The 13,117-nt window shown below is 43.4% G+C and overlaps 1 protein-coding gene across 1 annotated transcript in view; it reads right to left on the reverse strand.

Moving 5' to 3' along the window:
- Positions 1-13,117, reverse strand: part of ADGRB1 (adhesion G protein-coupled receptor B1) — a gene marked incomplete at its 5' end in the record, with an annotated part of 259,043 nt that overhangs the window by 34,731 nt on the left and 211,195 nt on the right. The window contains 3 exons of the mRNA XM_083379962.1: positions 4,688-4,773; positions 8,392-8,458; positions 8,661-8,730. Coding sequence (XP_083236088.1) covers positions 4,688-4,773; positions 8,392-8,458; positions 8,661-8,730 — 223 coding nt within the window. The remainder of the gene's footprint in view (positions 1-4,687; positions 4,774-8,391; positions 8,459-8,660; positions 8,731-13,117) is intronic.

Genomic DNA, 13,117 nt, shown 5'->3' on the forward strand with positions numbered 1-13,117 from the left:
GGTCACATGATCAGAATTCACATGCCTGGCCATTGATTTGTATTTACGACGGAGGCAGCGTCCTGGGACATGTGTGTGTGTGTGTGTGTGTGTGTGTGTGTGTGTGTGTGTGTGTGTGATGCGATCCCCATTTTGCGACCTTCTGACAAGCAAAGCCAGATTTCCTTCACAATGATCCAACTCATTTAACAACAGCAGCCATTCAAACGAAACTTTGATTCGTGGTTCTACTGATTAGATGGATTTATTGTTACAGAAATGGCTAGTTTTACACTATTGTGGAAAAGTTTAAAAAAAGTCGAGGTTTGATGTTAACGCTTCATTCTTGGTGGAGCCTTGGTGGAGCCTTGGTGGAGCAGTGGGCTAATGCGTCCTTAAGTAACACCAGCTGCCTGCAATTAGTGCAGGTTCGCATCCCACCAGGCTCAAGGTTGACTCAGCCTTCCGTCCTTCCCAGGTGGGTAAAATGAGGACCCAGATTGTTGGGGGCAATTAAGCTGACTTTGTAATAATGCCGCTTGGGGTGTGTGTGAAAGCCCTAATAAGCAGGCATATACATAGAATGAAGGCTACTGCTAAGCTTGTAAGCCGCCCTGAGTCTTCGGAGAAGGGCGGGATATAAATGGGATTAAAATAAAAATAAATAAATAAATTCTACTGAAATAGAGGAAGGGTTTCCATACGTTCTCCTGCCTGAGCAGAGGGTTGGACTAGAAGACCTCCAAGGTCCCTTCCGTTATTGTTATTGTTATTGCTGCTGCTGTTATTATTATATAACAACAACAATAGCAATAACAATAATAATAGAGTTGGAAGGGATCTTGAAGGTCTTCTAGTCCAACCCCCTGCTCAGACTGGAAACCCTTCCTCTATTTCAGTAGAATGAAGCGTTAACATAAAACCTCGACTTTTTTTGCTTTTTTATTATTATTATTATTATTATTATTATTATTATTATTATACATGATCTTCAGTCAATTGAACATTCAAATTCAAATTATTATTATTATTATTATTATTATTATTATTAAACATGAACTTCAGTCAATTGAACATTCAAATTCAAATTATTATTATTATTATTATTATTATTATTATTATTATTATTATTATTATTATTATGTCAGAAGTAAATGTCTTTTTTTTCTCTTTTTCCCTTCTCCCCCTCACTTTCTTTTCCCTTTTCCCTCCCACTGTATCCTGCACTTTACTTTTGCATTTTTCCATTTTATTCTATAATCTAATAAAATGTTTTAAAAAATTGAGAAAGCAAAAACGAAAAGAAAAAAAAAACAACGGCCGAGATTCACTTAACAACGGTTGGCAGGAAAGGTCGTAAAGCGGGGCAAACTCCAAACTTAACCAACGCTCCACTTGGCAAACGAAATGTTGGGTTCAACTGTGGTCATAAGAAGAGGAACAACCCGCGCATCGTGTTTTGGGACATGCCTAGTTTACACTTCTGGGCGGCTTGCTTCCAAAATTTCCCAATTCACCAATTCCGTGACCAGCGATGACACAGCTCTTAACCCCCTGCCCCCCCCATCGGACACCGCCATGTTCTCCACGGGTTACGCGCCCACAAGTTCGTTTGCACATTGAAAAGCACAACTTTGGAACAGGTTCACAAGCGAGCCAAGAAATGAACGCAAAGGGAAGCCATTAAAAAAACAAAAAAAACCAACTCCCTCCCTTTTCTCCTAAGATTCTGCATTTCCAGCATCTCTTCAGCACAGTCGATAACCAGCTAAAGCAGGATTTAATTTAAAGTTTTTGGCCAAGTTTTAATATCACAGCAATGCCCATAAAACGATGGCAGAGCTAGGCGCCTTTGGGAACAATGGGATGAGCCCCAGTTTTGAATCTGCACATTCAAATCTGCCTTGGTTCCTGTTGTGATTCAGGGTCAGCCTGTGGGTTCGGCATTTGGGTCGGATGACTCAGAGGAGGAGGAGGAGGGGGGTGTTGAAGACCTTGCTGAGGGGGTTGAAGATCTTGCTGATGAGAGCCCTCAGCCAGGCCCCTCCCACTTGGTCACCACGGAGACCCAGCTGTGTGAGCCTGACAGCGTGGATGAAGATGACCCACAGCTGGCCCTGTTCAAGGACGCCCGACACAGGAGGCAGTCAAGTAGGAGTAAACAGAGGAAGGCAATGGGGCACCTCGGAAGGAGGCAGAGAGAAGCCACGCCCTGAACTGTATAAAAGGGGAATGCGTGGGAGGGCTGGTTTGCTGAAGGCAACCGCTTGAATAGCTCCTGTTTCATGGTTCGTGTCTTGTTCTGTTTGCTTTTGTATCCATAAATTTGGAAGACTTAGTTCCAGCCTCTTGCCTTCTTGTAAAAGGGGTTGTCCCTGCCTTTTCTGCAGGGCCGGTAGCAGGCTGGTACAGAACAGTTCCTGTTGCTCTCGTCTCCCCGTTTCATAGGAAGGGATTTGCACCTTTATATTAAGATGGCGGCATGGGTGTGTTGCAGAGGCTGCAACAGCGTTCCGAGAAACATGGACTCTACCTGACCTAAGTAGCACCAGTGATTCACTGAATCACGTTCCAAAGAAGCTTTCCAGATTTTGAGTTGATTCCAGGGAAGAAGCCTCTGGTGGCTTGGTTGACCTCGGGAAGTTTTGAAGATGCATTTTCATGCTTTAAAGCAGGGGTCTTCAAGCTTGGCCCTTTAATGACTTGTGGACTTCAACTCCCAGAATTCCTCAGCTGAGGAATTCTGGGAGTTGAAGTCCACAAGTCATAAAAAGGGCCAAGTCTGAAGACCTCTGCGCTAGACGCACCCGAGGACTCTTGAAGCAGAACTTATTTTCTCACACAACAGCAACTTATAGGCTCCACACACCCACAGCCCACCATGTTTTCACCATGGTCCACTCTCTGTAACAGAAAGAACAAGTGAATCCATCCCTGTTATGAAGAAAACATAATCTCCCCCCCTCTTTTTTTCCTCTCAAATGGTGATGTGATGGAAGGAGTTGGGTCTCAACCCACAAAACTTCTCTTTAACATTTCCAACACACGCTTACTCTACTGCAGGGGGTCTTCAAACTTGGCCCTTTTATGACTTGTGGACTTCAATTCCCAGAATTCCTCAGCCAGCGTGCCTAGCTGAGGAATTCTGGGAGTTGAAGTCCACAAGTCATAAAAAGGGCCAACTTTGAAGACCTCTGCGCTGGACGCACCCGAGGACTCTTGAAGCAGTTCCGTTGGGATGTTTTTGATCAACCCCTCCCCCACCCCAAAGACCAAATTTGATGCCGAGCGACGACTAAGGAAAGTCAAACTTTGTAACAGGTTATGACAAGGGCCTCAGTTTGAATGGTGATTGTGTCAAAAAAGCAATGCAACGTTGTTGTTTTCTAATGTGCATAACACAAGTTCGGTATCTGCAAATGTCTGATAACCAAGCCTAGGTTTATTTCCAAATTGCTCTGGTATGTTAGAAAAGGGCTTTTCAACCAGTGGTACAGGTACCACCTGTGGTACACTGGCACCTGGCAGGTGGTACGCGACCATCCTAGAAAAGTGGTAGCTGGGGAGGGGAATGAGCTGAACCGGTGGCAGCACCGCACAAGCCTGAGTGAGAGATGGCTGGAGCTGCAGGGATGTCAGGGCTCAGCGGAAGAACCAGGATCAGCACCAGGATCCAGCTGGAGCTCGGCGCTGATCCTGGCGCTTCTGAGCCCAGAAGAAGCACCGATCAGCTGGAATGTTCCAGCATCTCCAGGGTCTTGTGATTTACATTCAGAGGCTTAGGAAGTGATTCATATTTATGACGGTCAGAGTGTCCCGGGGTCATGTGAAGTGACCAAACCTGCTGCAATCACCCAGCAGATGGGGGGGGAATAAAAACCAAACACCCCCACCCCACCCCCGCTGCCAATCCTCAACAGAAATGCTCACAACCATTAAAACCTCGGACAGGAGGAAGAGCGCCCCCAGGCGGGCAGGCAGGTGTCTTGCTCGGCTGTGGCTTCGGGGGCACTTTTTTCAGTGCCATTGTAACTTTGAACAGTCGCTAAGCGAACTGTTGTAAGTCGAGGACTACCTGTACTTCATCACTTTTTTCCTTTCTTTTGTCATCAAGTTTTTGACACCTTGTTAGGCGACTGGTGGTACTCGGATGTTGTCATATCCTAAAAGTGGTACAATGGGTGAAAAGGCTGAAAAGCCCTGTGTTAGAAGACTTCCAAGCTGGACTGGTGGCAGATCTCCCTGTGATGTCTAAGAACACAAGCCAAGCATTCCTCAGAAACGAGGCTGAACGTAGATTCTTTGTCTATTTCCTCTAAATAGAGAAATGGAAGGATATCATTTTCCTTCCCTTTACATGTGGGCGACTCATCGTAATATCTTCATCCAGAAGACAAGTCATTGTCCCTGTCTCATGGTCTCGATGCTCAGTGCAACTGAAGAGGTGTCCGTTGCATTGATGCCTAGTTAAATAAATCACACTGGGCACTCCATGCTCTTTCCATGCCACAAGTCAGAAGAAGATGCTCAGAGGGCTGGTTGAAGCTTTTTTTTTTCTCTCCCCAAACCCACCATATATATATTTTTTTCTTGGCATAATATTCCTGCCTGGTTATCGAGAGTGACTTTGCAAAACATCTACATGATAAGATAGATATAGAGAGAGATTGCTTGCATTTCTTAGAGGAAGGATGATTAGGACGCCTACCCTGCCCGTTCCTTCAGTTTCTTATCTGTTATTCCATCTTTGGATACAAGTTTGTTAAACACCAGTATGCCAATAACCATGTTTACCTGTTGGAAGAGAAACAACAGAAAAGTTGACTTGGACACCTGATCAGGTTTGACGCACCCATTAACGCCGGCGGTTCTTCAAACCTGGCCCTTGGATGACTTGTGGACTTCAACTCCCAGAATTCCTCAGCCAGGCAGGCCTGCCTGGCTGAGGAATTCTGGGAGTTGAAGTCCACAAGTCATCCAAGGGCCAGGTTTGAAGACCCCTGCATTAAAGTTCTCCAGATCTTCCCCATCTGCTAGCCTAGCTCTGCTGGAGAAGACAGCTTGAGTCCCAGCTGGGTTTTTAGCAAGGTCAACTGTCCTGAGCCATTTTTGAATCTCAGCATTGTTTCGTGCGATGAATGTTTGGGGGTCTGAGACAGAAAACGTTGGAGGCCAACCATTTTTTTTTCCCCAGGAGCGTTCCAAAGAATACGAATTGGCAGATAAACTGTGTGTGTATGTTTGTGTGTGGTGTATTTTTTTGGATAAAGAGAGGCCTTTTGCATCTGGCTAACTTCACTCTGTCCTAGAACAGGGATGTCCAAGCTTTGCAACTTTCAAGACTTGTGGACTTCAACTTGTGGACAGCCACTTGTCTGGAATGGTATAAGTTCTCCTGCTTGAGCAGGGGGCTGGAGTAGAAGACCTCCAAGGCCCCTTCTAGATTCTATTCTATTCTATTCTATTCTATTCTATTCTATTCTATTCTATTCTATTCTATTCTATTCTATTCTATTCTATTCTATTCTATTCTATTCCATATTTTCTATTCCCTTCCCTTCCCTTCCCTTCCCTTCCCTTCCCTTCCCTTCCCTTCCCTTCCCTTCCCTTCCCCTCCATTCCACTCCACTCCACTCCATTCCATTCCATTCCATTCCATTCCATTCCATTCCATTCCATTCTATTCTATTCTATTCTATTCTATTCTATTCTATTCTATTCTATTCTATTCTATTCTATTCTATTCCATATATTCTATTCTATTCTATTCTATTCTATTCTATTCTATTCTATTCTATTCCATATTTTCTATTCTATTCTATTCTATTCTATTCTATTCTATTCTATTCTATTCTATTCTATTCCATATTTTCTATTCTATTCTATTCTATTCTATTCTATTCTATTCTATTCTATTCTATTCTATTCTATTCTATTCTATTCTATTCTATTCTATTCTATTCCATCTATTCTATTCTATTCTATTCTATTCTATTCTATTCTATTCTATTCTATTCTATTCTATTCTATTCTATTCTATTCTATTCTATTCTATTCTATTCCATATATTCTATTCTATTCTATTCTATTCTATTCTATTCTATTTTATTCTATTCTATTCTATTATAATTTATTCCATATTTTCCATTCCATTCCATTCCATTCCATTCCATTCCATTCCATTCCATTCCATTCCATTCTATTCTATTCTATTCTATTCTATTCTATTCTATTCTATTCTATTCTATTCTATTCTATTCTATTCTATTCTATTCTATTCTATTCTATTCTATTCCAGAATTCCCCAGCCAGTCAATATGCAGATTATAACCAGTGGTGGGATTCAAATAGGTGAACAACCAGGTCTCTGTCTGCATGCCATTTCTGGAAGTCCATTCTGGGCCTGTGCAACAAAACATTAGCTACCGGTTCTGCCGAAGTGGTGCAAAATGGCTGAATCCCACCACTGGACCCAAAATCTGGGCTCTTATTTTACCGACCTCGGTAGGATGGAAGGCTGAATCAACTTTTGAGCCCGTCAGGATCGAACTCCTGGCACCAAGCAGTTGAGTTAGCCTGCAATACTGCATTCTAACCACTGCACCACCATATGCATGGTTTCATTTTGATCTTGGTTAGTTTAGGCTGCATTGGCAGCCTGTTTGAGTATTTTAGGTTATCGGTACTCATGCTAAAATCCAGAAAACTGGTTAATTTACTAATATGAACAAGCTATACTTGTTGATAATCTGCATATTGGCTGGCTGGGGAATTGTGGGAGTTGAAGTCCACAAGCCTTCGAATTGCCACACCCCTGTCCTAGAAAGAGCCACTGAAAGCTCAGAAGAAGTCCCCAGAGACCTTGATAGCTTTTATTTACATTTATTTTACTAGCGGTAGGAGAGCTGAAACCCTCCCAGCTTGGCCTGATTGTAGCTTCACATAGGTGTTGGACCCATGACCAAAGTCTACCCAGGGAAATAAAATTGCAGCCAATTTCTTCCTTTGCTGTCCAGGGAAATAATATAGCCATTTTACACCCCTTGCTTAATTTTTTTCAACTGATGCTTCTCTGGCTTCAGCAGTTAAAAGGTATATTGCCACCGACCCTGGAGGCTCTGCTTAATTAACATAAGCAATAGCCTTTAGGACCGTTAGCTTCTGCCATTCCTTTAAAGGGATAAATTGTCCCGGTTTTATTTAGTTTTATGTAAAACGATGGGGCGTTTCAATTCGGATTACTGAAAAATCACGGTTGGTCGGTGATTTCTGTGGCTCCCTTCAACCATCCTTGTTTTAAATAAATAAATAAATTAGCCCCACTTGGCATTAAAGTTAGAGATGGGCTACAATTTGTGGTTGAAAAGGGAGAGGCTTAATGACAAATATCTTGATTACCCCCCCCCCAAAAAAAAAAACATGTATCCATCAGCCACACTGTTCTAAATTCTAAAAAAAAAATCCCATCAATAAAAGTTTATTCCTTCTCATCATGGGGATTGCTGAGATTTAAAAAGTTTTCACTGCTGATGGGTGAATTCAGATAACAGATTGACAGAGTTGGAAAGGGCCATGGAGGTCTTCTAGTCCAACCCTCTGCTCAAGCAGGAAACCCTATGCCATTTTAGACGAACGGCTGTCCAATCTCTTCTTAAAAAAAGCTCCAGTGTTGGAGAACCCTCAGACCGGCCCGATGGGTTTTAAAACTGACCACAGAAAAACGGAGCTGGAAGGGACCTTGGAGGTCTTCTAGTCCATCCCCCTGCTCAAGCAGGAGAACCTATACCATTTCAGACAAATGGCTGTCCAGTCTCTTCTTAAAAACCTCCAGTGATGGAGCGTCCAGAATTTCTGAAGGCCAGCCGTTCCACTGGTTAATTGAATCTCGTTGTCAGGAATTTTCTCCTTAATTCTAGGTTAGATCTCTCCTTGATAGGTTTCCATCCATTTCTTTGCCTCTTCTCAGGTGCCTTGGATAATAGGTCGACCCTCTCTTCTCTGTGAAAACTCTTCAGATATTGGAACCCAGCCATCATGTCATCCCTAGTCCTTCTCTTTCTTAGAGTAGACGTTCCCAGTTCCTGCAACCTTTCGCCATATGGTTTAACCTCCAGCCCCCTAATCATCTTCTCTGCTCTCTCTCTGTTCTTCAACACCCACCCACCCCCAAATAGAACACAACAATCCAACTTTTCCTACAAATTTACCCATGAATTTGGCATTTTCCCTTCGGAATTAACCCAGATTGTTTTTTTTAAAAAAAGGGCCTTAGTTTAAGGACTTCTGCATTCCACTGGGGCTTAGTTCATCTTGAGAGCAAAGATCCTAGGTAGAACATAGGCTTTGTAAGGTCTTCAAGCAGGACAGTAGAGGGGGAATATTTAGAAGTGGGGGGGGGGCGGAATCATATACCAAAACCACAGCAGCGGCCGGTCCCACGAAGGCGTAGAGTAGACCACCCTCCAAAGACAGCCAGCAGCTAGGCAAGGAAGAAGAGAAGAGAATTTAGCGCAGGCAAAGAAAAATGGTGGAACTCAAAGAGTTTTTCCTCCCCAGATGCAACGTGGAGAAAACTTGCTAGGGGTTAAGCGATTATTCCTCAATGACAAGGCTACCTGATATCAAAGCTGAATTGCTCCTATTTCTGGACAGAAAAGGGAAAGGAAGAATTGCTTACTCACTAGTTCCCGGTGCCGTAGCCCTTGGCTTTAGTAAACCCCACAGAGATAGCAACCACCAAGGCAGGGAGACCTAGAGAGAATCAGTTAAAATGCAGTGAGACACAATTTAAAAAAAAATAGTTGCACCAAGATTTATTAAAGCAGAAACAAAAATTGCCTTGAGGAACAAGAGTTTCTCCCTCCTGTCTCGTCTTCTAAATCCATTTTGCCCCTTCTTAGTATGCAGAAGAGAAGAGAAGAGAAGAGAAGAGAAGAGAAGAGAAGAGAAGAGAAGAGAAGAGAAGAGAAGAGAAAATATGGTATGGAATAGAATAGAATAGAATAGAATAGAATAGAATAGAATAGAATAGAATAGAATAGAATAGAATAGAATAGAATAGAATAGAATAGAATAGAATAGAATAGAATAGAATAGAATAGAAAATATGGAATGGAATGGAATGGAATGGAATAGAATAGAATAGAATAGAATAGAATAGAATAGAATAGAATAGAATAGAATAGAATAGAATAGAATAGAATAGAATAGAATAGAATAGAATAGAATAGAATAGAATAGAAATATAGGATAGGATAGGATAGGGAATAGAATAGAATAGAATAGAATAGAATAGAATAGAATAGAATAGAAAATATGGAATATGGAATAGAATAGAATAGAATAGAATAGAATAGAATAGAATAGAATAGAATAGAATAGAATAGAATAGAATAGAATAGAATAGAATAGAATAGAATAGAATAGAAAATATGGAATAGAATAGAATAGAATAGAAAATATAGAATAGAATAGAATAGAATAGAATAGAATAGAATAGAAAGCTAGAAGGGACCCTGGAGGTCTTCTAGTCCAGCCCCCTGCTCAAGGAGGCCCTACAACATCTCAGACAGGTGATTGTCCAGTTCTTCTTGAAAAATTTCCAGTGATGGAGCGCCCACGATTTCTAGCCTAGTCTTATTTAGAATTATTTAGAATCAGGTTCTGCGGCTCTAAGAATTGCCATTTTTCCTGCCTGATCTCTTTACTTTCTTCCTAGCCAAAGCCCAGCTCTTTATCAGCATGTCGTTCAATGAGACTTTAAATAAAAGCATCTTGGCCAGAGGCGAATTAACTGCCTCTAGGTGAATCTGGCAGCTGTCTTCCTGGCTGAGCTCTGAAGGATATTAAATGACAATTAAGCCAGGATTACATGAGGTAAGACTGAGAGTAAATAAATTACAATCCTTTCATTCAATACAGCCAGGCAACGGTAAACAGTGAGAGTCTCCAGAGAGGGAAAACGTTGATTTGGCTGGGTTCTCCCTTAGACCAAGCAGAACATGTGGAAATCCGTTGCGATGGTCCCACTTCACCCCGCAGGTGGAAAGGATTTTCCCATTTCTGACAAAACATTCTCCTCAAACCATAACAATCATCAGCAACGCAAACTGTCATATCCTTTCATACATCCCGGAGAGTGTAACAGAATAACAGAGTTGTAAGGGACCTTGGAGATCTTCTGGTCCAACCCCGTGCAAAGGCAGGCAGGAGACCTTTTGCCCAGTGGTGGGATTCAAATATGGGAACAACCGGTTCTCTGTGTGGATGTCACTTCTGGAAGTCCACTCTGGGCCTGGGCAACAAAAAAATTACCGTATTTTCCGAGTATAAGACGACTGGTCGTATAAGACGAGCCCCCAACTTTTGAGATGATTTTCATGGGTTAAAAAGTCATCTTATATGCCAGAAAATATGGTAGCTACCGAACTGGTGCAAACTGGCTGAGTCCCACCACTGCCTCTACTATCCCAGTCAAATGGCTGTCCAATCTCTTCTTGAAAACCTCCAGGGTTGGAGCATTCACAACTTCTGGTGGCAAGCTGTTCCTTAGTTCCAGGTTGCTTCTCTCCTTGTTTAGTGTCCATCCGTTGCTTCTTCTCCTGATTTCAACTCCTTTGGAGAAGGGGTTGCCCCCTGCCATCTTCTTTTTGACACCCCTCAGATATTGGAGGACTGCTGTATGTTCCCTTTTTAGGAGGGCAAGTCACCAGCTCGGTTCACGTTTGCACAAACTGCTTGAAACCTCACCAGCTCTTCAAACCTCGTACGGAAAGAACGAATCCTCCCTGGTGGTTTTGTGACGGAATATCAACATCTTATAAAATCTCACAGGAGAATAAGGCAGCATCCCCGGATCTTGTGAAGTTTGCCTAAGGTCTCCAGAGATCTTCTCCAAAAACGCTCAATGCCCCGAAGATTTGGACCAGTGTACATTTTTAATATTCATATCTGAAGACACAGATAACTCTCGACCTACGGGCGCAACTGAGCCCCAAACGTCTCTCGATAAGCGAGATGGTTGGTAAGTGAATTCTGCCCCATTTTACGATCTCTCTCGCCACCATTGTTAAATGGATCACTGCAGTTGTTAAGGAAGTGACCCAGCTGTTAAGTGAATCTGGCTTCCCCATTGATTTTGCTTGTCGGAAAGTCACAAAAACAGGTCACATGACTCTGGGGACAGTGCAACTGTCTGACAGTTGTCAAGCATGTGAATTGTCTTCACATTAAATGTGGTGATGCTGCAATGGTCATAAGTGTGAAACATGGTCATAGGTCACTTTTTTCCATGTCTTGTGATTCAGGGTCAGCCTGTGGATTCGGCAGTTGGGTCGGACGATTCAGAGGAGGAGGAGGGGGGTGTTGGAGAGGTTGCTGAGGGGTTGGAGAGCTTGCTGATGAGAGCCCTCAGCCAGGCCCCTCTCACCTGGTCACGATGCAGACCCAGCTGTGTGAGCCTGACAGCGTGGATGAAGATGACCCACAGCTGGCCCTGTTCAAGGACGCCCGACGCAGGAGGCAGTCAATCAGGAGTAAACAGAGGAAGGCAATGGGGCTCCTCGGAAGGAGGCAGAGAGAAGCCATGCCCTGAACTGTATTTAAGGGGGAATGCGTGGGCTGGTTTGCTGAAGGCAACCGCTTGAAAAGCTCCTGTTTCTTGGTTTGTGTCTTGTTCTATTTGTTTTTGGCAGGCGTTAATTCCAGCCTTTTGCCTTCTTGTAAAAGGGGTTGTCCCTGCCTTTTCTGCAGGGCCGGTAGCAGGCTGGTACAGAACACCATGACGCTGTAACTTCGAACAGTCACTAAATGAATAGTTTAAGTTGAGGACTATCTGAATTGAGGGAATAGAGGAGCTGCTTGGAAGGAGTAACATCTGAATCATTTAGAAAAAAGCTTGGCCAAGTGGATCTATGGCCTTTTTGTTGAACTGAAACCCTACTCCAGTTTTAGTTAGATAAACAATAATTGGGAAATAATGCTTGTTTAAGAGCTGGAATCCTGAGGAAGAGATGTGGTCTCGTTGATTGGCCCAAAGTCACTCAACCGGCCTACATGCCTAAGCCGGGACTAGAACTCAAGATCTCTCACTTTGTAGCCTGGTGCAGTGTCCCGGAATCATGTGATCCCCTTTTGCGACCTTCTGACAAGCAAAGTCAGTGTGGAGGCCAGATTCACTTAACAACCATGTTACTAAATTAATAACAGCAGTGACTGTAGCGAGAAAAATCGTAAAATAGGGCAAAATTCCTTGAACAACTGTCTCGCTTAGCAACAGAAATGTTGGACTCAGTTGTGGCCGTAGGTTCGAGGACTACCTATAACATAGGTCTACCAATCCAGCCACTCCAAGGTTGTGGATGATCATTGTTTTATTGCAGATGGCCCCGTAATTTACCAGCATCAACCATGAGATGTTGGTCACCAGTCCTTGGATCCAGAAGAGAAGAACAAGACCAAATTGCTACTTTGCTCCATTTGTTTTTGGCTGTATCTCTCCTTCATATCCCAACACTCCACATCCACTCTCCCCATCAGGTCTAAAAAGAGGGCATCTTACTATTGACAAGAGTCTTCCTCAAGATGCAATGGGACAACTGGTCCCAGTTGACTTTCTCCAGCTGACTCACCCCGGCTGACTCACTGCGGTCAACTCACAGTGGGACAACTCTCGGTGGGCAGTGGTGGGATTCAAATAGGTGAACAACCGGTTCTCCGTGTGGATGCTGCTTCCGGAAGTCCATTCTGGGCCTGGGCATCAAAAAAAATTAGCTACCGGTTCTGACGAACTGGTGCGAACTGGCTGAATCCCACCACTACCCGTTGGACAATACAATGCGGGATAGCTCAAGAGAGGGACAAGTGATTTTGCAGCAGCCTTTGTCTTTTTGGTTTCAACCTTCTCAAGTTAGAAGTCCTCGAAATGAGAAGATCACTTGTCCCTCTCCTGACTCATCCTGTGTTGAATTGTCCCACAGCGAGTTGACCGCAGTGAGCTGTCCTGTGGTGAGTTGGCTGTGCAGAGTCACTCATGGCGAGTTGTCCTAGACCAGGGGGTTCTTCCAACTTGGCCCTTTTACGACTTGTGGACTTCAACTCCCAGAATTCCTCAGCCAGCGTGCCTGGCTGAGGAATTCTG

This window comes from Vipera ursinii (genome assembly GCF_947247035.1).
Source record: "Vipera ursinii genome assembly, contig: SUPER_3_unloc_1, whole genome shotgun sequence".
NCBI classification, from domain to species: Eukaryota; Metazoa; Chordata; class Lepidosauria; order Squamata; family Viperidae; genus Vipera; species Vipera ursinii.